General features: G+C 39.5%; 1 protein-coding gene across 15 annotated transcripts in view; it reads left to right on the plus strand.

Moving 5' to 3' along the window:
- The window catches only part of PJA2 (praja ring finger ubiquitin ligase 2), a 78,225-nt gene extending 60,588 nt beyond the window's left edge, over positions 1-17,637 (plus strand). For 11 of the 15 annotated variants that reach the window (XM_030565695.1, XM_030565698.1, XM_030565692.1 and 8 more), the window contains 6 exons: positions 1,799-1,984; positions 4,790-4,901; positions 12,058-12,099; positions 15,661-15,775; positions 16,099-16,220; positions 16,965-17,637. In XM_030565695.1, coding sequence (XP_030421555.1) covers positions 1,799-1,984; positions 4,790-4,901; positions 12,058-12,099; positions 15,661-15,775; positions 16,099-16,220; positions 16,965-17,093 — 706 coding nt within the window. In that variant the 3' untranslated portion in view covers positions 17,094-17,637. Of the gene's footprint in view, positions 1-1,798; positions 1,985-4,789; positions 4,902-12,057; positions 12,100-14,444; positions 14,503-14,625; positions 14,685-15,660; positions 15,776-16,098; positions 16,221-16,964 lie in introns of those variants that run through there. The other 4 variants (XR_004000828.1, XM_030565702.1, XM_030565689.1 and 1 more) reach the window with 4 other exon arrangements.
- Positions 17,638-22,144: the final 4,507 nt, after the last annotated feature.

Raw genomic sequence — 22,144 nt, forward strand, 5'->3', positions numbered from 1 at the left:
ACGGCAAAAATGGTTTCTCGCCTTTTTTCCTGGGTTACCCGTGTAGACGACATACCATGGCAAACATGGAACCCACTCAGCTCACTGTCACTATATGTCTCCTGGGTGCTGCTGGCAGATGCGGTACTGCAGTGCTACAGAGTAGTGTCCCCTTGCCTTGCCTTGCAGACGGTGCAATACAACTGCTAATCGTTGTCATCATCCTGTGGGTGCTCCTGGCCGACCTTGGTTAGGTGGGTCGGGGGGAGCATGGGCAGACATGGGACAGAAATGGGAATGACTGCAGGTCATTCTCTTCTTCAAGTTTTGTCTGGTGGAGATTCAGTCCTGCCTGGAATATCATGCCAGCTGGAGGCTTCTGCCTCAGCCTGCTCTCCCAGTCGGGAGCACCGTGTGGTCACACCTGCCCCAGCCTACCCCTTGCTCCCATGACTTATGAAGTCTGGACAGTAGTAAGCAGCAGTTCAACTGTAGGCTGAGCAAGCGCATAATGGCGGTAGAATGTGCCTTTTGACGTTTAAAAGCTCGCTGTACAGTTTACTGACTCAGTCAGACCTCAGCAAAACCAATATTCCCATCGTTATTACTGCTTGCTGGGTGAGAGTAAGGGGGAGACATTTATGGCGAGGTGGGAGGTTGAGGCAAATCGCCTGGCCGCTGATTATGCTCAGCCAGACACCAGGGAGGTTAGAAGAGCACAGCAGGACGTGCTGTGCATCAGAAAAGCTTTGAAAACCAGTTTCATGACTGGCCAGGCTACGGTGTGAAAGTTCTGTTTGTTTCTCCTTGATGAAAACCCGCCCCCTTGGTTCACTCTACTTCCCTGTGAGCCAGCCGCCCTCCCCTCCTCCATTTGAGCTCCGCTTGCAGAGCAGTAAAGTTGTTGTTGTTTCAAATTCATGCATTCTTTATTAATTTGTCACACAAATGGAGGGATAATTGCCAAGGTAGCCTGGGACGGGTGGAGGAGGAGGGAAGCACAGGGGTGGGGTAGTTATAGTGGCACCCCCTAGAATGGCATGCAGCTCATCATAGAAGCGGCATGTCTGGGGCTCTGACCTGGAATGGCCGTTTGCCTCTCTGGTTCTTTGGTAGGCGTGTCTGAGCTCTTTAAGTTTCACACGGCACTGCTGCTGGTCCGTATTATAACCTCTGTCCTTCATACGCTTGAAGATTTTTTTCAAATATTATGGCATTTCGTCTTTTGGAATAGAGTTCGGATAGCATGGATTCGTCTCCCCATACAGCGATCAGATGCAGTACCTCCCATTCAGTCCATGCTGGAGCTCTTTTGCGATTCTGAGACTCCATGGTCACTTGTGCTGATGAGCTCTGTATGGCCACCTGTGTTGATCAGCTCGCCACACTAGCCAAACAGGAAATGAAATTCAAAAGTTCGCGAGGCTTTTCCTGTCTGCATGGCCAGTGCATCTGAGTTGAGAGTGCTGTCCAGAGCGGTCACAATGGAGCACTGTGGGATAGCTCCCGGAGGCCAATACCATCAAATTGCGTCCATACTACCCCAAATTTGACCCAGCAGGATCAATTTCAGTGCTAATCCCCTTGTTGGGGAGGAGTACAGAAATTGATTTTAAGAGCCCTTTAAGTTGACAAAAATGGCTTCGTTGTAGGACGGATGCAGGGTTAAATCAATCTAACGCTGCTAAATTCGATCTAAACTAGTAGTGTAGACCAGGGATGAGAGAGGTGCTTTTACAGCCCTTAAAAGAAGTATCCATTATTTACATTTACTTTAGCAATGATTTTCTTTAAGTTACAGCTTTTCTAATATTTGTAGGGAACAGACCTCTTTGGAAGAGGGAGAGATTCCTTGGCTGCAGTACCATGAAGAAATTGAAAGTAGCAGTGATGAGGAAAATGATCCAGTTAGCCATTTTGTGCATCCAGGATTTTTCATGTTGGATGGGAACAACAACCTTGAGGATGACTCCAGTATGAGTGAAGACTTAGACATGGAGTGGAGGTATGCATCTGTGCATAAAAGTGATGGGTTCTCTGTGTGAGACGGTATTAGTAGTTATTCTGTCATCTTGCACTTCATGCTATACTTAGGAGGCCACAGACTGAGCATTGTTCCATTCCTTAATGAAGCTGATGATACTGCAGTTTCAGGCTTAACTTGCAATAAGTGCTGTTTCTTCCAACAAGACGACTAAGACATTGCGTCATATTGATCAGGATCATATTTAAGATCGTTTTTATATATTGGAGAGCCTATGAATGTAATTTTTGGATTCATTTCCAGATTGATAAATGCCCCTATATAAATGTTGTTATACAAAATTTTGATTACATAAGAATATGTGTCTAATTGAATGTTGAAGTATATATAATCTTGGTAAAGGTTTTTATGTTGTAGTACTCTTCTGCAATTATAGGGATTTAGATCTGCATTATAAACCTTGTTTTATTTCTCTTTTCAGTGCTATGCATATAGAAATCATTATTATGATGCTGTTTAACATGTTTTTTTCCATTTCTATGTTAAGTTACTTAGAAATATTGCAAAATAGCAAGATCATTACAGTAGGAGTAGGGAGATGACTTTACCTCCATATGCCATTGATAAGACCAATACTGGAATATTGCATACAGTCTGTTGTCCACATTTTAAAAAGAAAGTTGAAAATTAGAGTGTGCAGTAAAGAGCCTCAAAAATAATTTGAGGGCTGGAGAAAATGTCTTAGAATGAGAGATTTAAGGAGTTCAATTTCTTTAGCTTATCCAAAAGGAGAGTGAGAGGTGACTTGATTACAGTGTATTAGTAGCTTTATGAGGAGAAAATAGAGGGTGCCAAAGAACTGTTTAATGTAGCACAGGGCTGGTGCTACCATTAAGGCTAACTAGGTGGTTGCCTAGTGCGCCAAGATTTGGGGGTGCCAAAAAGCGGTGCCCCCAATTTTTTTTACAGCAGTTCCTCCCCAAGCATGTGGTCGCTGCTCCACTTCTCCCGCCTCCCAGGCTTGCAGTGCCAATCAGCTGTTTGGCGCCGCAAGCCTGGGAGGAGAATTAGAGCAGGGGCGGCGTGCTCGAGGAGGAGGCAGAGCAGAGGTGAGCTGGGGTGGGGAGGTGCCGCACGGCTACCCGAGGGGGAGAGCTGCCACCGAGGGCGCCTCAGGGCAGGCGGGGGGAGCTGCCGCAGGGGGGTGCCTCAGGGCAGAGTGGAGAGGGGCAGGGAGCTGCCGCAGGGCTGTGGCTGGAGGAGGAGGGGGCACAAGATGGAAGTTTCGCCTAGGGCGCGAAACTTCCTTGCACCAGCCCTGAGCAGAGAAGGGCTTTACAAGAACCAATGACTGGAAGCTGAAGCCAGACAAATTCAAGTTAAAAATTAGTGTCTGATTTCTCACAATGAAGACAGTTAACAAGTAGAACAAACTACCAACGGAGTGGTAAATTCTCCATTTCTTGCTGTCTAAATTGAGACTGGCTAAAGCATTTTTTCTAGAAAAGCAGCCAAACACAAGTTATGCTTTAGTAAAACACAGTTTATTGGACTCAGTACAAGGGTACCTGGATGAAATTCCATGGCCTGTGATGTACAGGAAGTCAGATTAGATGATCTGATGATTTCTTCTGGCTTTAAATTATATAAATGTATCAGATAACTGAATCTGGTGACAGAGGTAGGGGGGAGTATTGGTTTTCAATTTTTTTTTAACCTTAGGAATATCAAGTCTGTTTTCCAAGATTCGAGGGACCACTTGGTGGGGGTGGCGGGTGTGAGCAAATACAGTGTTAACTTTCAGGCCTTAATTGAAAATGTGGGATGTTGAATTTTTAAAATAGTCCTCATTCAAAAATGTTAGGTGTTGAAGTTCAAAAGGGTGAACAAAAACAGAGTTTTAAGCCGCCTAATGACAAGTCCTGCCTTTACAATAGTTCACCTGTCACTTTTATTGTTGTGGTGACATCACAATCTCTTGCAGGTGAGACAGGACCTGAGTTCCTAATGTAGAAAAATAAGCAGGAAATAAACTTTTTTGTTGGGGGAGGAAGCGAGAGCTTTCAGAGTGTGGTTTAGCATCATGAAGACCTAAAAGGCACAACCCCAAGTCTTATCTCAATTTTTTGGAAAACAAACATTGGTAATATCTTTTAGGGTTGATAAGAACACAGAAGGCATATCCCTTATACCTAGCAAACGCTGATACCTGCATCTTGCAATATCTGCTCATATCAAAGCGTTGTCACTACATTATACTGATGAAATTATAAAAAGTAGCTCTAAAATAAATTGCTTTTATTTTTCATGAGCATAATGTAGAAAAGCATCAGATATAAATGCAAAAATGGTGTCAGAAGCCTGATATAGGGTTGTTCCATTGCAGAGTGCACAATTTTACTTAAAATAGAAGTAAATGTTTTTGAACAAAGACTAGACACTGTGTGTCTATACATCTCAACATCTGTATGCATAGACATGAAGCATAAAATTTTCAAATGGGCATACTCCTGACTAATTCACAAACATCCTCTAATTGACATATACAAACCCAGCTTTTATGCAGTCCTTAGGATTTGTATGCAATGTAGTTGTAGCTGTGTCAGTCCCAGGATTTTAGAGAGACAAAGAAGGTGAGCCAATATTTTTTATTAAACCAATATCTTTGGTTTAGTAAAAAGATATTACCTTACGCACCTTGTCTCTCTCATTAGGATTTGTCTAGTTTTTGTCTGACAGATCAAGTAATTTTTCAGTTGAATATTGTTAAGGCTGCACTTAAAATGGAGGCTCTTTTTCCTAATATTGTATTTTTGGTGTTTTCAGACTACTTGATGAATTTAGTGATGGCCTAGGAGTTGCTCAAGCCATTTCTTATGTGGATCCTCAGTTTCTCACATATATGGCACTGGAGGAGCGTTTGGCACAGGCCATGGAGGTATTGAAATACGGTTTCTGACTTCTGCGTAAAAATAAAAATGGAACACATTAAAATGACTAAAATCATGTCACCAGACTAGCTTAAAGGAGCCTAAAGATGACAATTTTCATTTTGTTTTGAGTGGTAATGCACCAGTGTGTTTCACAGTTATGGTCCCTGTGTGTATTGATTCATATCAACTCACTTTTTAATTACATACATTTTTACTACTTTTTATTCTTGTAAGCTTTGCTGATCTAAACAAGTATGAAACAGTGAGCTAGATGCACTTGCTACTGTGTTGCTATTTCCTAGTGCATCATTCATTTTAGATGAAAATGATCATGAAATGACAGATTTCATGGTTATATGGAAAGGAAGGATGGAGAGCAGCAGAATAAGGGCCAGTGGACTTCATAATAGAATATTTTGTAGAAAATCAGAGAAGTAGTGGGTAACGTTCCATTGGGGAAAAAATCTAAGGGAAAAAGGAGTTCACAGGAGCTGGCAGTTTCTCAAAGAAGGAGTATTTCAGGCACAACAGCAAACTATCCTGATGCAAAGGAAAGGTAATAATAATAAGAATAGTAAGAGGCCATTATGGCTCCATCATGATCTCTTTAATGACCTGAAAATGAAAAAGGAATCCTACAAAAGGTTGAAACATGGCCAGATTGCTAAGGATGAATATAAATGAATACCACAAGCATGTAGGGACAAAATCACAAAGGCTAAGGCACAAAATGAGTTACATCTAGCAAGGGTATGAGACAGTAAGAAGAGGTTCTATAAATACCTTGGGAGCAAAGAAAGACACAGGAAAGTGTAGGTCTACTACTTAGCAAGGAAGGAGAACTAATACTGGATGACACCAGGAAGACTGTTGCCTCAGTCTTCAATTAAAAAGGGGTGAATGGTGACCAGATGTTTAACACAATTAATATTAACAAAGACTAGGAAGGAATACAAGTCAGAATAGAGAAAGTACTGGTTAAAGAATATTTATATAACTTATATGTATTCAAGTCAGCAGCATATCACAAAATTCATGGTAGGATACTAAAACAGTCTTTGAACCATTAGCAATTATCTTTGAGAACTCATTGAGGATGGGTGATATGCAGGAGGACTGGACGGGGCATACAGTAAATCTCTTTTATAAATGGAAACTTCAATATCTGGAAAGATCCTGCAACGAATTATTAAACAATCAATTTGTAAGTACCTAGAGGATAATTGAATGATAAGTAATAGCCAGTATGGATGTGTCAAGAACAAATAAAGCTAGACAAACCTAATTACTTTCTTTGACATGTTTACTGGCCTAGTGGATGGAGGGGAAGCAAGTAGACATGATATATCTTGATTTTAGTAAAGCTTTTGGTGTAGTCACATATGTTCCCATAGGGAAATGTGGTCTAGATGAAGATACTATGAGGTGGATATGCAACTGGTTGAAAAACTGCACTCAAAGAGTAGTTACCAATGGCTAACTGTCAAACAAGGAAGCCCTATCTCGTGTCGTTATGCAGGAGGTCTGTCCTGAGTCTGGTACTAGTCAGTATTTTCATTAACGACTTGGATAATGGAATAGAGACTATGCTTATAAAATTTGCACTTGACACCAAGTTGTTAGGGATTGCAAACACTTTGCAGGACAGGATTCGAATTCCAAAGACCTTGACAAATTGAAGAATTGGTCTGAAATCAACAGGATGAAATTCAGTAAAGAGAGTGAAATGTAGCACATGTAAGAAGGAAAAATCCCATGCATAAATACAAAATGGTGAATAACTGGCCAGGTGATAGTACAGCTGAGTGTTATATGAGCCAGCAATGTAAGGCAGTTGCAAAAGAGACTAATATCATTGTGGGGTGTTTTAACAGGAGTGTTGTGTAAGACACAAGGGGCAATTGTTTTATTCCACTCAGCACTGTGGAGGCACCATCTGCTGTGTTGCATCCAGTTTTGGGTGCTCACACATAAGGAAAAATGTGGATAAATGGGATGGACTCCAGAGGAGAACAGCAAAAATTATAACAGGGTTAGAAAACCTGACCAATGAGGAAAGGTTTTTAAAAAAACAAACGGTGTGTTCAGTCTTGAGAAAAAGATTGAAGAGGGACATGATGAGTCTTCAAATGTGCTGTTATAAAAAGGATAGTGATTGGTGGTCCTTCATGTCTACTGAAAGTAGAACAAGAAGTAATCAACTTAATCTGCAGCAAGAAACATTTAGGTTAGATATTAGGAAAAACTTTCTAAATCTAAGGATAGTTAAGTATTGAAATAGGCTACCAAGGGAGGTTGTGGCGTTTTCTTCAAGTGTTTGCATCCATGTGTTCCACTCAAGTATGTACCACCCAGCACACCAAAGCTGGAGAACTTTGCTTAGCAGTATCCATACAGGCGGTGCTCCTACCCATATCTGCGTCAGTTCCTTCTCACTGCCCAGACCTTGAATCAGAGTGCTCATTCTGGTTTTTACCTCATGCCTTGTTTCACAGTGCTGCCTGTGGGTTTTTTCCCCCTGTGTATAGTTGTTAGTTGTAGTTCGTGTAGTAGTACCCCTATGTTTAGTTTACTAATAGTTAGGATTTTGCCTGGTGTGATGCCTTCACTGTTGTGTGGTGTAGCGAATGCTCATAGTGACCTCAGACTTGTTGGGGAAGGGCACTTTAATGAAATCTGCAGGTCATTCAAGAAGAGAAGGGCAAAGAAATGCAGATGGCCATACGCTTTCACTTGAAGCAGTATCTTCTGGAGCAGACCATGAGATTTGCTTCAGCACTAGAGACCTTAATGGTACCTTAATGGGCATCTAATGCCAGGTACCTTAATGGGCATCTAAGCCAGCACAGGCTGTGGTTTGGCCAGGTTCAGATTCCTCTTCCAGGAGAAAGACAGACTGTCTCCCTTCCTCTGGTCCTCCTAGACATAGATCTCATAAAATGTACGAGGGTCGTTCCAGAGCTAGGAGAGGTTTCCTCTCCCCTTCTAAGAGGAGTGCAGACCAAGACCATGATTCATCCGGTACATGAGATGGAGCAGGGAAGTCTACCTTTTTCTCTGATACCAAGGTGAGAGGTCTGTACTATTGACTCTGGTACTCTGGCATATTGGGCAGTATCAGACTTGTTTTGCCTGTCTGTTCCTGACTGTCCACTAATTCAGGAATGTTCAGGTGTGGTGGCTGCTTCTTCGGTGTCCTTTGCACCATGTGAAATTACTAAAGACTTGACGTTGTTGACACCTTCTTCTGCACCTCTTCCACTTTTGGGCTCAGAGTAGAGGTGCCCCGCATGTTTGGTACTGAAGGGCTTTTCAGCGCAGGTACTATCATCAGTGCATATCACGACACTGGTGCATGCTGCATCTATGGGACTGGTGCAGACCTTGGTAGGAAGATCTACTGTGGTACTGGGTGTGAGTGTAAGGCTTTAAGGACCAATTGCTTTATCTTTGTTGGCTCTGATATGCCCTGCTTGCTGGATTTTGGATGGGGCTGAGCATTTACTGGCCCCTCTGATGGTGGCTTCTCTGTTGCTTCTGGACTACTTGAAAGGTTCCTCACTCTCTGGCTTGGAGATATATTTGTCCTCTCCCTCACCTTCTCAGTATTTCTCTTGAAAGTCATCAAAACCTCCCATGCAGTCCCAATCCTTGGCTCAGTCCAGAGTGAGGTCACCTATCCACTAGTAGCTTCTCCTCCTGAACCTCCAACATGCAGCCACAGACAAGAGTTACTCCTGCTGAACTGGTTGAGCTTGAATGGTTGTTACAGACACCACAGGAGATTCCATTGGCTTAGCTTCTTCCTATTCTTCGTCTCCAGGTGCTGTATTCTTCCTTCCCCATGTTTGAGGGTTTTAAATCGTATCAGGACCTCCTGAGGCGCATGGCTTCAGCCTTGGCTGTTCAGGCTGAGTTTTTCAGGAGAGCACTCATAAGCTGCTGAATATTCTCCAGTCCTCCACTCCAGGGAGGGTAGCTTTCCCCATAATTTTAAGTGATTTTGGAACCTGCCAAGACTCTCTGAGGAACACTCTAGTAGCCTCACCACCCACAATGAAGTGCACTAATAAGAGAAATTGTGCCTATCTATGGTTTTGAGAACTTCTACTTGCATCTAGCGCCTAACTCTCATGTCATAACTTTGGCAAATGAGAGGTTAAGACAGAGGAGATATAAATCAGCACCAAAAGAAAAGGACTCTAAAAGATTGGAGTTGTTGGAGAGGAAAATATATTCAGTCTTGTCCTTACAAATATGAGTTGCCAAAGTACACGTTTATAAATTGGGAAGTGATAGCAAAATTTACAGATAAGTTGCCAGAATCCTTGAGGGAGGAGTTTAAGACTTCCATTGCAGAAGTCCATGTAGAGGCAAATATGTCACTACAATCAGTTTTGGACATGGCAGATGCTTCCTCTCGAGTTATGCCATCTGCTGTAGCAATGAGAAGGGCTTTGTTATTACAGAACTCTGATACAGCTCCTGAGGTCCAAAAAATGATGGAGGACTTGCTCTTTGATGGTCAATATTTGTTTTTAGAGAAAACTGATGAAACGTTACTTCCTTTAAGAACTCTCAAGCTACATTGTGTTCATTGGGGTTTTTTTTTTACCCCAGCGGTAAAAAGACCTAATTTCATGGGGTAAGAGCAAAAGGATCAATATCATCCTTAGCAGTTCTTGAGGTCAGATTATCCCACTAGACAGCAGGACTTCTCCAGAAAGGGGTACAAGTCAAATAAGAGGTCTTCTGGTTCCAATTTCACCCAGTCGGCCTGTCTTTCTGTTTTGGACAAGCCATCAGTGTCTCTCTCCAAGGTCAGCATTCCGGTCAGGATTCCAGTCATCAAGCTTTCAAGTCATCTCCCCTCCGTTTGGGGTGGGGGGAGACAGGCTGTCACACCTCTACAAGGCTTTGGAGTCAATAACTATGGACAAGGGTGTCCTAAGCACTGTGGGACTGGGTAATGCCATTCCATCCCCCCTTCCCACCCTGCTACACCATCTCTTTTGTGGGACCCCTCTCATGAGTCTCTGCTTCTACAGCAGGTGAAAACTCTTTGGGCTTTGGAGACCATAGCAGAGATTCCCCTTCAGAATCAGGGAAGGGGATTCTACTCATAGTACTTCCTGATCCCCAAGTCAAGAGAGGAGTGAGACCTATCCTCAATCTCTGTCATAACTATAAAGGGAAGGATAACAACTCTCCTGTGTACAATACTATAAAATCTCTTCTGACCAGAGACACCAAAATCCTTTTATCTGTAAAGGGTTAAGAAGCTCAGATAACCTGGCTGACACCTGACCCAAAGGACCAATAAGGGGACAAGATACTTTCAAATCTTGGGGGTGGGGGTGGGTGGGAAGAGAGGCTTTTGTTTGTATGCTCTTTGTTTTGGGGGCTTTTTGCTCTTGGGACTAAGAGGGACCGGACATCAATCCATGCTCTCCAAATCTTTCTGAACAAGTCTCTCATATTTCAAACTTGTAAGTAACAGCCAAGCAAGGCGTGTTAGTTTTATCCTTGTTTTCTCAACTTGTAAATGTTCCTTTTGCTAGAGTATTTACCTCTGTTTGCTGTAACTTGGAACCTAAGGCTAGAGGGGGTTCCTATAGGCTCTTTGAATCTGATTACCCTGTAAAGTTATTTTCTATCCTGATTTTACAGAGATGATTTTTACCTTTTTCTTTAATTAAGATACTTCTTTTAAGAACCTGATTGATTGATTTTGAAGGGTTTTGGATATGTGTTCAATGGGACTAATTGGTCAGGATATACTCTCAAGCCTACCCAGGGAAAGGGGGTAAGGACTTTGGGGGGGGGGGGAAGAATTAGTTTCAAATCTGCCCAGGAAAGGGAGAGTTAGAGACTTGGGAAATTTTGGGGGAAAGGCAGAGTTTCAAGTGACTCTCCCCTAAGATTTGGAACGCTTGGTGGTGGCAGCTGACCATTAACCTAAGCTGGTAAATAAGTTTAGGGGGCTTTCATGTGAGTCCTCACATCTGTACCCTAGAGTTCAGAGTGGGGAAGGAACCTTGACAATCTCCATCTCAACAAGTACATCAGATACATGAGTTTCTCTACGGTTAACCTAGCTGCTATTCTCCCTGCTTTGAACCACAAGTGGTTTCCCCCCCTTGATCTTCAGAACATTTACTTCCATGTGGTAATTTTCCCAAGTCACAGGTGGTTTCTGAGATTTGTAGTGGCAGGCCAGCGTTATCAGTACACTGTGTTGCCATTTGGCCTGTCCTTGGCTCGACATTTATCAAATGCATGGCTGTTGTAGCAGCATATCTCAGAAAAAAAACAATTCATTATTTTTCTGTACCTGGACGATTGGTTAGTGAAAGGCAAGTCCTTAGATCAAGTCCTCTCTCATATCAAATTCACTTTGCATCTCTTTGATCATTTGGCTCTGATTTTGAACAAAGGGAAGTGAGCATTAACACAAACACAAAAAATCTAGTTTGAGTGCATTCCTGACTTATGAACAATTTCAAGTAATTCATTGCCTGTGCCTGTCTTTCTACTCTCACCTTTCAACTATGATATGTGTGTGTCTGAGATTAAGTCATATGTTGCCATGCACTTATGTGGTCCAGCATGCAAGATTACACCTTCATCTTCAGGACTAGTTGAAGTTGGCACTGCCCATCACTGTTCTAGAAGATGGAGTCTAACATGATTTGACTGGCTAGTGTTACCTAAATTAAGGCAAGCTACCTAATATGGGACACTATGGAATAGGTGCAGCACCATCCCACATCTGCTAGGCACATGGTGCTAGAAATACATGTTCCTGATACTGTTTTTAAACCAAATTTAAATGATTCCTTATCTTGCTTTTAGGCCATTGTAGACAAAGTCTTTAAATGGTGCACCATGCAATTGGAAAATCTAAAATGGATGTGAAGAAAGTAAAATTAAGAAAAAAAAATCTTGGAATGGAGAATGACTTAAATTTCTCAAAATACTGGCATAATGATACAAAGGTTTTCTCTTCTATTTAGTACTGCTGTCATAATGCCCACAAACATTCCAGCCCTGGAATTACATTTTTCAGAAAAATAATCTTTTAGGTTAGCTTATTCTGAGGGTACAGACAGTTAAGAATCCTGCACTCCCCTTCACTAATCCAAGTCTTTTCAAATTCAGGTAACAAGCATGTTCATGGAAATGACTTATCATCGTCTACAGGTATCGGCAATTTCTGATTATATGCATATGCGGACTGTAGGAAATACATTTAAAATGGAATAATAAAGAGCATTTTGTTCTGTAGCATAAAAGGCAGATTGGCTGCTCTCTGTCAAAATACAGTGATGTGTGCAGGATTATCACAGTTTGGCAGCATTTTGCATGTGGGGTTAAGGGTGTTCTCAGAGTCTAACCACTGACTTGAAATATTATGTACCTTTTTTTTTATATTTGAGGAACTGGTAGGGTTGATTTTAATTATATCATCAATAAAATCGTATCTGTCTTGTGATGGTGTGATTCATTCTTTCAGAGGTACTAATTTATTTAAACCCCCTTCCCTCAATCTTCCCAAAATGTCTAATGTTCCTTATCTGAACTAGCAAATTCATTAGCCAGATATTTTTCCCTGTGACAACCTAACTTTTATCTAAATCTACTGTAGCTCAGAAGTTACTCACAAAATCTCTCTATCTAGCAAAACCAATTTGCTGTAGCTAAGGAGCACTTGAAAGGGGCATGAAACTGTAGTGCTGCAAAAATCTAAGTTTATCTCACTCTGGAAAAGGGAGAGATTGAGCTGTCACAATTAAGCACGACTCTATCCGTTTGTCTCCCCTCCAATTGGTATATTAGCCAATTGTTTTTTAATAGATTCCAGAATCTTACTGAATGTCAAAGAAAGCTCCGCTTAATCTTATAAACCATTTGTGTTAATTTTCTACCTGTTCTAATTAAGCTACAGAACAAGTGCTGGTATCTCCTTCTCCTTATTTCAGAGTACAAGATGGGTTGCAGGCACAGATAGGATGAGAGTGGAAACCTGGCTGGAAGTCCATAGAAAGGAGGTGCAAAAAAAACTTTAAAATAAGCAATAATTAGGAAACTTATCAGTTGGGGAGGATGTTGAGGCCTGTGGTTGATTCCCAGGTGTTCTCATTAACTGTTTTTAATAACATATACTACTAAATTTTGTAGCTTCAGAATAGCCATTTCTTTGGACTACTTTGATATTTGTGCTTGGGGGGAAAACATCAAACGAATTATAATCCCTTCCTCCGCTTCCCTGCGTCACCCTTCAGATTTTTATTTTCATGGTTTCCAAAATTTCTCATCCATTTCTTGATGGTTTTTTCATCCTAAAAGTATGTTATGTAATACTGCATTTAAAGTTTTAAACATTTTTTAAGATTAATACTCAAAGATAATATCTTATACAGGAACATAAATTAAACCAATTCTAACCCTTTAGAATATTGGACTGGGTTCTTTAAACTTTCTCCCTATTTAAAGATTGAGATGAACACACTCAAAGTAAATCCAAATATAATCCAGCATACCTTAGTTTAGTGTATTGAGTGCTTTCCCCTTTTATATTTTACATTAATTAATAATTAATTAGGCCACTGTAGATCTCAGTAACATTTTCTGTAAATATTAGTATTAGAGATTATTCAAACCTAATAAATTTTGTGTCCATTAGAATAAATAAATTGGATGCTGACTTCCCTCCCCAAAAGTTCATGCTTGTAACGTGTGTATTAAAGTGGCATTTTAGCTGTTCAGTTTCAATTGCTATTGTTCTATTGTAAGACTATTGTTGGGTCCATCCTACAATTGAAATCTGTCAAATTGGTTTCACAGCAAGTTGTGGGAGGCGCAGGGTGGGTTATACTATGGTTCTTCTTATCATCTAGTGTATACCTTGGGGAATAATAGATGTTAGTCTGCTTCAATCTGCTGAAGTGCCTTAGGTCAAATTGCAAATTCTTCAAATTTCTAAGTGTGTTCTTATGCAAATCTAAAGTAGTTCTTCTGTTTTTTTTCTTAAAGAAAGAGTATCATAATTATTGAAGATAGTCGGCATTAAGAGCCATGTGGTGCCAGTTTAATAAAATATTTGTCTAGATTCACTTTCCTGCTCAGTCAGCCTTGTGCCATACCAGCTACTTGAAAAGAGGTGTATGAGTTCCTGTGCAATCTCACTTTGCCTTGGTCCCAGCATAAGGAACATGGTAGGGGAGCTTGCTATATCTGTGTGATCCTCAGCTGCCAGAATAGGTTTTTGGGGCCAAGTGAGAACATAACCAAAAAGCTGCTGTCATTTATGTGACATCTAGGATTGAGGACTCTCAAAAGTGGCTTTAATGCCATCCTTGCTTCCGCCCTCTCTGGATTTGTGCTGAGCGGAGTTCAGTTGGTCCAGTGAATATGGGCTTCTGACTTTAAAATTTGTTTTTACAGACTTGCAAGGTCTGATTTGCTTAAGGGTTTTGCCTGTGATATCCCAGTATTCTTGGCTTTCTAGCTTGATTTAAGGTGTTCTGTTTTGTTTTTTTTTTTAGGATTTTCTATCTTTAAAATGTAAAATTTATTTAACATGTCATCCACTCCATATAATAGGTCAGTATTATGTTCATTTGTTTCAGCTTTTCATGTTGTAAGTGCAATAAATGTTCTTTAAGTTGGCAAATAAGAAAATAATAATAAATATACCAGTACATTTCTACTGTTCCTTTCATCCAGGAATTGTAAAATACTTTACAAACAATTGACTAAGTCTCTCAACATCATTGTAAGGGACGGTAAGTAAAAATTACATGGGGACCGCTTCTCTGTGCACTGAAATGCAGCTACACATTAGATGGAACATGTTTTACATTATGTACATAAGTTAAGGTCACAAAATAAAGAATACTGTATCTAGCTGAAACTGAAATATGAATTTTAGTTGGACAGAATGTGACTAATCATCTCATATTTGGTCAGGGACACCAGTATTAACTCCTTACACTTATTAAAAAGTTATCTCTAATGACCTTGTATTGGTCAAGATCTTAAGTGTAAGTCTTAACCAAGAGACGTCTCCTGAAAGAGTACAGTGCTTCTCCATTCACCACCATACATCAGTTGAGTAGCAAGCCACAGGGAAGAGTACCATCTACTGAAATATCCCAACTCCTTGCATTACCTGAGTCTTCCTGAAATGTCACTCATCCGCATAATGACCTTGATGGATTCTGCTTTCCTCCTGAAAACTAGTATTGCTGCTGATACATAGTCAAGCCCACTACTATTATCCTTAATTTCTCGTTTATAGTTTTAGGATATGTTGTAGTTGAAACTGGGAAATCTATTACCATGAAGCCATTGGTACTGCTTTCATAAAGTGACAATAGCAGTGTGTTACTAAGGAAACAGTCAATTCTGACCACCTGCATCCTCTAAATCATTCCTGAAAAGACATTTTTATGCCATTTTGTTCAGCCACTTTGTGATTCATTAGGGAGTAGCTTGAGACCATAACGCTCTTTGCTCATAACTTAATTGATAATTGAAACCAGGGATCCAGAAATAAGTAGCTAATCAATTAACTTTCTGTTCCATTTGACCTGTAAAAATCTAGCAATAATGCTGCTCTACATAACTTGCATAATCCTTTTGCTTAATAAAGTAACACAATAGCTATATTAATTTTTTTGTCTGTTGGGTTTTTTAAATGTGAAGTATCTCTGTCATGAGTAACGAAACGTAACTTTTAAAAAAATGTTTCCTTTTTAGACTGCTTTGGCACATCTGGAGTCTCTTGCAGTTGATGTTGAGCAAGCTCATCCACCAGCCAGCAAAGAAAGCATAGACTGTCTGCCACAGATTATTACTACAGAAAATCACAATGGTATGGAAAAACCGGCCCACAAAAAAAATTAATTTCCGCAAAATATAATATCTAAGCTCAAATTTGTTATAGTGTGGTAGTTTACATACAATATTTAAAGGAAACTCAGTTATACAGCACAATACTGAATGGTAAATTCAGAAATTATCTGTTCACTCTGAGTAGAACATAAGTGTACTTTGGAAGATGACTTGCTTAGTCTGGTAAATTACATCATATTATGATTAGCCACTGATAACGTCTTATTAACATATTTCACTTGATTTTTAATTAAACTTAAATTTTAAAATTTGTGATGGGTTTTTATTTTTTTTCCCCTCAAGCTGTTGGTCAGGAGCAGTGTTGTGCTATCTGTTGCAGTGAGTATGTGAAAGATGAAATAATAACTGAGCTGCCCTGTCACCATTTCTTTCACAAACCCTGTGTAACACTTTGGTTACAGAAGGTGAGTTCTCCTTTGCTTGCTTGCATGATTAGTGGTGAATTTGTGCTCTTCTGGTTAGAACAACATGCAGCTTTTTCAGAAAACTTATTGTGAGATTATTTCATAAAATAGTTAATTGAATTATTTTAATATTTTAGGAAACAATTTTGTTGGTGGTGAAAAGAGATCTATAGGAGTATGCAAGGAGCAAAGTTGATTAGTCTTGACCATTTGATATATTCAGGATCACCCATAAACAATTTAGACGTTGCTTGCAGTGTGTATACAATCCGAATGTTGAACTGCATCAGTGATGGTACCAATATTCTTTAGAATGACCAGCCCCTAGAACACCATACTGTGCTTTTCATTACTAGGAGGAAAAAAGAAAATTTAAATGAGTTAGATAAAAAATTCTTCTTGGGTTGGAAGAATTGACTTAAACTTGTTTAATTTTTTCTTCATAACTTGCGTAGGAAGAGAGAATAGCAAACTACAAGAGTGAAGAGTGCAATATCACTAAAGATGAGGAATTGTTTAAGGTGATTCAGAGCAATTTGACTAGAAGTAATAATATTAAATTGCACTGGAAAACTTAGGTTGAGGTCTATTTGGTGTGGAATTGTCGTCTTGGCACAGGGATGAAATCCTCAGTGGTTGAGACATTTAAAAGATGGGTGAATAAAGCAGTTGAGTATTGTTATTGGAAAACATGTAGAGTCATACACACTTTACAGTTAACTTGTTTCTTTTTGTCTCTTCTAGTCAGGAACATGCCCGGTGTGTCGTCATGTGCTTGCACCTGTACTCCCCGAAGCAGCAGCTGCTGCTACTTCCTTTCTCTCTGATCATGATTCCCCTCTTTCAGTCCACAGTGCTGCAGGAACACAATAAAATTAACCTCTGGAATGAGATGTTGCCCCAGCAAACTAAAAATGTAAATGTCTCCTGTTTTAATTACAGTGTGAAAACAATTATATATAAAATATATTATATATAAATGCTATATATAGTATATATTTTAGTTTAGAAAGAGAATGTAAAACTTTCTAAACTATTTAGATTTACAATAATAGCTAAAATTTTCAAACTGAAAGTTAGAAAAATTTGCATCAGTTTTCTGCAATAGAACATCTTGCTGTTAACCATAATATCTAAGGCTTGTATTACGTTAAATTTGTCAAAAGAATTATCATTAATGTGGCACTTTATGTGTTCAAGTTCTTGCAACTGCAGTGCAGTTGGAGCTTATTAAAGTTATGCTTATAACCTATTTTACATAATATAACTGAACAATGTGTTGTTTTTTTTGTCAAAGATAGTGGCACCAAGTGACTTTGTTATTGATCTCTCATATTTGCATCAAATGTGAAGACGTTCTGTGATCACAGCAGTAGTAAAATTTGGTTTCACTGGAAATAAACTGCATAATAATACACTTATGACTTTTTCCGTAATATTCTTTTCCCATATGTGTGAACCTCTGGTTATTTGTTATGGATATCACAATGTGGAGTTTTTAGAAAATTTTGCACTATTCTTGAGCATATGTCCTGGCTTTAAAAAAAAATAAAAAATAAAAAAAAAAATAAAAAGGGAGGGGGGTATGAAACTTAAAGCTAGGATTTTCAAAGGAGTGTAAAGAGTTAAGTCAATGGGCGTCAGATGTCTAATTCCTTTAATCTCTTTTGCAAATCCCATTCTAAAATTTTGCTCTTAGGGGCCTGAGGTGATGTTTGCTCACTCATTCAAAATAGTTTTTTGTATCTGGGAATCTTTGTCTGAAAACTGGAGTAAGGACTCTTCAGACTGAATTGAGAAATATCCAGTACAGTATAGTAACCACAATGGCAAAGGATCTGGAATATGGCAATGGAATAAACTGTTCAGTGAGATAATTATGACAGAGTCATTACTGGTAGTGTAAAGATACAGTTAGACTTCCAGTATTTCTGCCGGCTGAATGGACTGCACTAGATTTTATATTTTAAACCAAAAGCAAACCAAGAAACTGAAGGGACTGTAATAGATGTCTCAGACTGTACTATATTTCCTCAATAATCCTTCTTTTTGCATATATGGAAAGCAAATCTTTACAATGGCAGGAATGTAGGGCTCAAGGAATTGTACATTCCCTCTAACAACCAGCTCTCAAAAACTTTGCATGGTTATAGGTTAGATACATGTTTTTTACAGTGTGATTCCATGGGAACAATACATCTGGGGTCCAGTTCAGCTCCCACTAAACTCAGTGGCAATTTTTCCCATTTACTTTAATTAGACCTGGGGTAGGTCCTTGGAGAAGAGTTAGTCTTGGAAAATAACCCCCTTTTCATACAAATTCTGGTCTCGCTCTTCAGCTACTTAGAAATATTCCTGATTATGGCCCCCAATACAGTAAAAACGTGATCATCTTACAAACATTAATGTATTTTCACAACACCACTCTGAGCGAAGTATTATTCTCATTTTACAGGAGGACAGTGAAATAAGGTGACTTGTTCAAAGGTCATACATGAAGTATATAGCAGAATTCAGGGAGTTGAAGCTATATGTCCTGAGTCCTGACTCAGTGGCTTACCTACAGAACTATATCATTCCTCTGCCTTGGAGTACAGTGAAGCCAAAACAGTTGGATCCTGGTGGAAAGATGCAGAAAAGGTGGTTAGCACAATTCCACACTATGATTTTTCTTCTTGTGGAAAGTCCCTACATCTAAATCCCACTGAACTGGGCTTCAGCAGAGATTGGGGGGAGGGGGAAGAATGAGGTTTGAGTAGGTGACAACCCTTGTGCTTTTCTGCAGATGCATCAGCTTTCCTATTAGAAATCTGACCTAGATTCAATACTGATCACGAAGTACTGACTCTCATAGAATCCCTTCTAAACTGCTACTTTGGAGTCACTGGCATGTTGGACATTGGCAACACAGATCCAGATGGTACCATGGTAAAATGAGGAGAGCAAGGTAGCTGTGTGATCTTTAAGGTTCTTTCAAGGTCCACATGAATCTTGGGGCATTTGAAGATTTAGGAGGCAAGACGGGAGGGAAAGTGCAGGATTTAAAACAAATTCCTGTCCCCTTCATAGGAAAAACATGTAAAAAGGTGGATATAGTCATGTGGGGCTGAGTTTGCTCCTTGTTAATGTCATTGTTCTATATACTACTGCACCTGTGCAATTGATAATACTACAGATTTCTTGACAAGCCTATATGTATTATTTGGCTCTGTTGTATACTGGCTCTGCACTGTAAGATGCCCTTTATTTCTTTCTCCTAAAGAACAGTTGTTTCAAAGAGAGTTCTCCCAGCTTCTGTGTTACGATTTAGAAACTGCTTGCCAGTTGTTCAAAATTTTCAATTCTAAACTCCACCAGCAGTGTCAAGAGCTGCTGGGGTTTTTGTTTGTTTGTTTTTTGTTCTTGCTATCTGTTGCTGGTCTCAGCCCTTGTCTCCCTTCTATCTCTACAGAGCTGGTAAACAAAAGTTGTTCAAAAGATTACTTTTTAAAATCTGTATTTGTAGGCCTTCCTTGCATACCTTTCAAACTCCTGGTCCTTAATTGAGGAATAACACACAAAATCTCTCTTTAACTAGTGGTTGAATCAATAAATACTAGATCATAATAAAAGATTACCAGTCAAATTATATCTCAGAGGAAGAGTCAAATGATGAACTGTTCTCCAAATGTTATAGCTACTGTTTTGTTCGTTATAGAAGCAGTATCCTATGTACGTGCAAGATTCTGCTTTGAATATAAAAATATATCTGGCCAAAATAACTCCTATATGGGCATAAGTGCTCTGAAAAGCACTGTATTTTGTCCATAATCAGTTCAAGGTGACTTTTATAGGCTATAACTTTGTTCTCAGAGAATAGTCCACTCATCATCTTATAGAAGAACTCTGATCAACCACCAGACTAAATACTTCTGTTCTTCCCTGTCACCTAAAACACAACTTTCAAGCTCTTAATCTGTCTGCATGGCTAAAGAAATAACGTGACAAGTTACGCTCATTTATTTAAAAGTACTTATTCTTGGTCTTCTGTGCGTACAGCAATATATTGCAGAGTCTCCTTAAGAAAAGACCACAAAAATGAGTAGCAGAACCACAACAAACTACCCCATTTTGAATGTTTGTGTTAATAGAGTATTCATTCTCCAAAAGCAGTTAAATATATGGTATAAACTGATTGCACTTAATATTGTAATAAAACATCTCTAGTTCTAAAGTTAGAATGCAGATTTTTGTTAGCCAAAAATCTAGTATTAGTCACTTTGATTCCCCCTCAGCCCTTCCCCCTTCTTCCTTCCCTGCCAACTCCTCCCCCATACACCTTGAAAGAAAGAGACTTTGGAAAGTAAGTTCTCTATTTGTGCACAAAATAGATCTGGATGGAGTAGTGTGAGCTTTCTGGCATAGCCATAACTAAATGAAAGAAACCACCTCAAGGCACAAGAAGGTAGTTTAATCCAGTTTTCATTCAGACTCCTCTTTGCTGGGAACTGCAGTCAGACCACCAATTTGTTTAATGTGTCCTTGGTTTAAAAAAGAAATTTCATTTTGCCTTTGCTTAAACTCCTGAAAGATCCTTTTAGATTGAGATTTCTGTTTACTACAAAAGTTCATTATATGTGCCCAGATAACCTGAGAAATATATATGTTGTAAACAGATGACTTGGGGTATTTTTATCCTGAAGAAATTACACACTAGGTATCACAGCTGAAATGGCAGCCATTGAGAAAGAGGCATTGTGCTTTCTAGAATTTTTAGTTGTTAAACACACGTGTGCACTCAGACACAATCCTACAATATTAATATCCCATAACTGCCAAAACATGTTGTCCAAGGCCAGCCAACCTACCTAAACATCAAAATACTAAAATTCAAAACTGAAGTTCCAGGTAGTAAAACAAAATAATGAAAGCCATCTATTTGAGTAGCTGCTTCTGTATAATACATATGAGGGACAGTTAGGTTCATATCTCAGTTTATCAAGCTCTGAGAAGACTATATGATGATAATTGTAACCCAAACCAATGGGTTGTTTGTTTTGTTTTACTGTATTTGATACCCTCCAGAGGAAACTGTTTTTCTCTTAAATGATTTCATGCCATATTCATGGCAACTTTTTGATCCTTTTTATTAATTTTGATATGTATTTAATAGGTAAAATCAGTTATTGCACACACATTTCTGTCCAGGCCAGTCTCCTTCCAAGCCAAATAAACTATTTACATCAAGAATTATTTTAACAGGACTTTTAGTGTAGCAATACTAAAAACTTTATATTGTATTACAGTTCAAGCTATTGCATGGCATTGCTCTCATTGAAGGTTCACTGTCATTAAAGGTTTTTAAAAATATTTGCTACATGGAGGCAGATACTAACAACACGAATTTAGAAGGCGTGGTTAGATGTTGATAGATGTTTGGCTGCGTGTGCGTGTGTGTTCCCTCTGTGTGGGGCTCCAGCCCTGCACAGACAGCTGGCATGGCAGACTTTGAGTGAACTGCCCAATCACCACAAGATCTAAGGGAGGAAGGCACCCAGCCAGGGTTATTGTCAATGAAGTACAGTACTAGTATCCCGCAGACTCTACCGGACCACTAATACTTGTATGCCCATAACAATGGACCAGCTCAGTGAACGGCAGGACTTTCCCTTCCTCCCTAGGCCAGACAAAGATACTCCGTCTGAGCTACATCTTTATACCCTGATACAAACAAGTCAGTGCTGCCCGCTGACATAGTTGCTGCCTTCGACGTGGCTAGTTATTACCCATCACCTTGTACATGTTGGTTCAATTAAAACATTGCTGTTACGTACTGTTATCTTGACATTATCTTTTAAGAGGGGTCACTGTGTTCCCGTTATCCTTGGGGAATATTTTTGTACCATCCTTGATATTGGGATGATCTGGTACCACTTGATATTGGG

This window comes from Gopherus evgoodei, chromosome 6, assembly GCF_007399415.2.
Source record: "Gopherus evgoodei ecotype Sinaloan lineage chromosome 6, rGopEvg1_v1.p, whole genome shotgun sequence".
In the NCBI taxonomy this organism is placed as follows: Eukaryota; Metazoa; Chordata; order Testudines; family Testudinidae; genus Gopherus; species Gopherus evgoodei.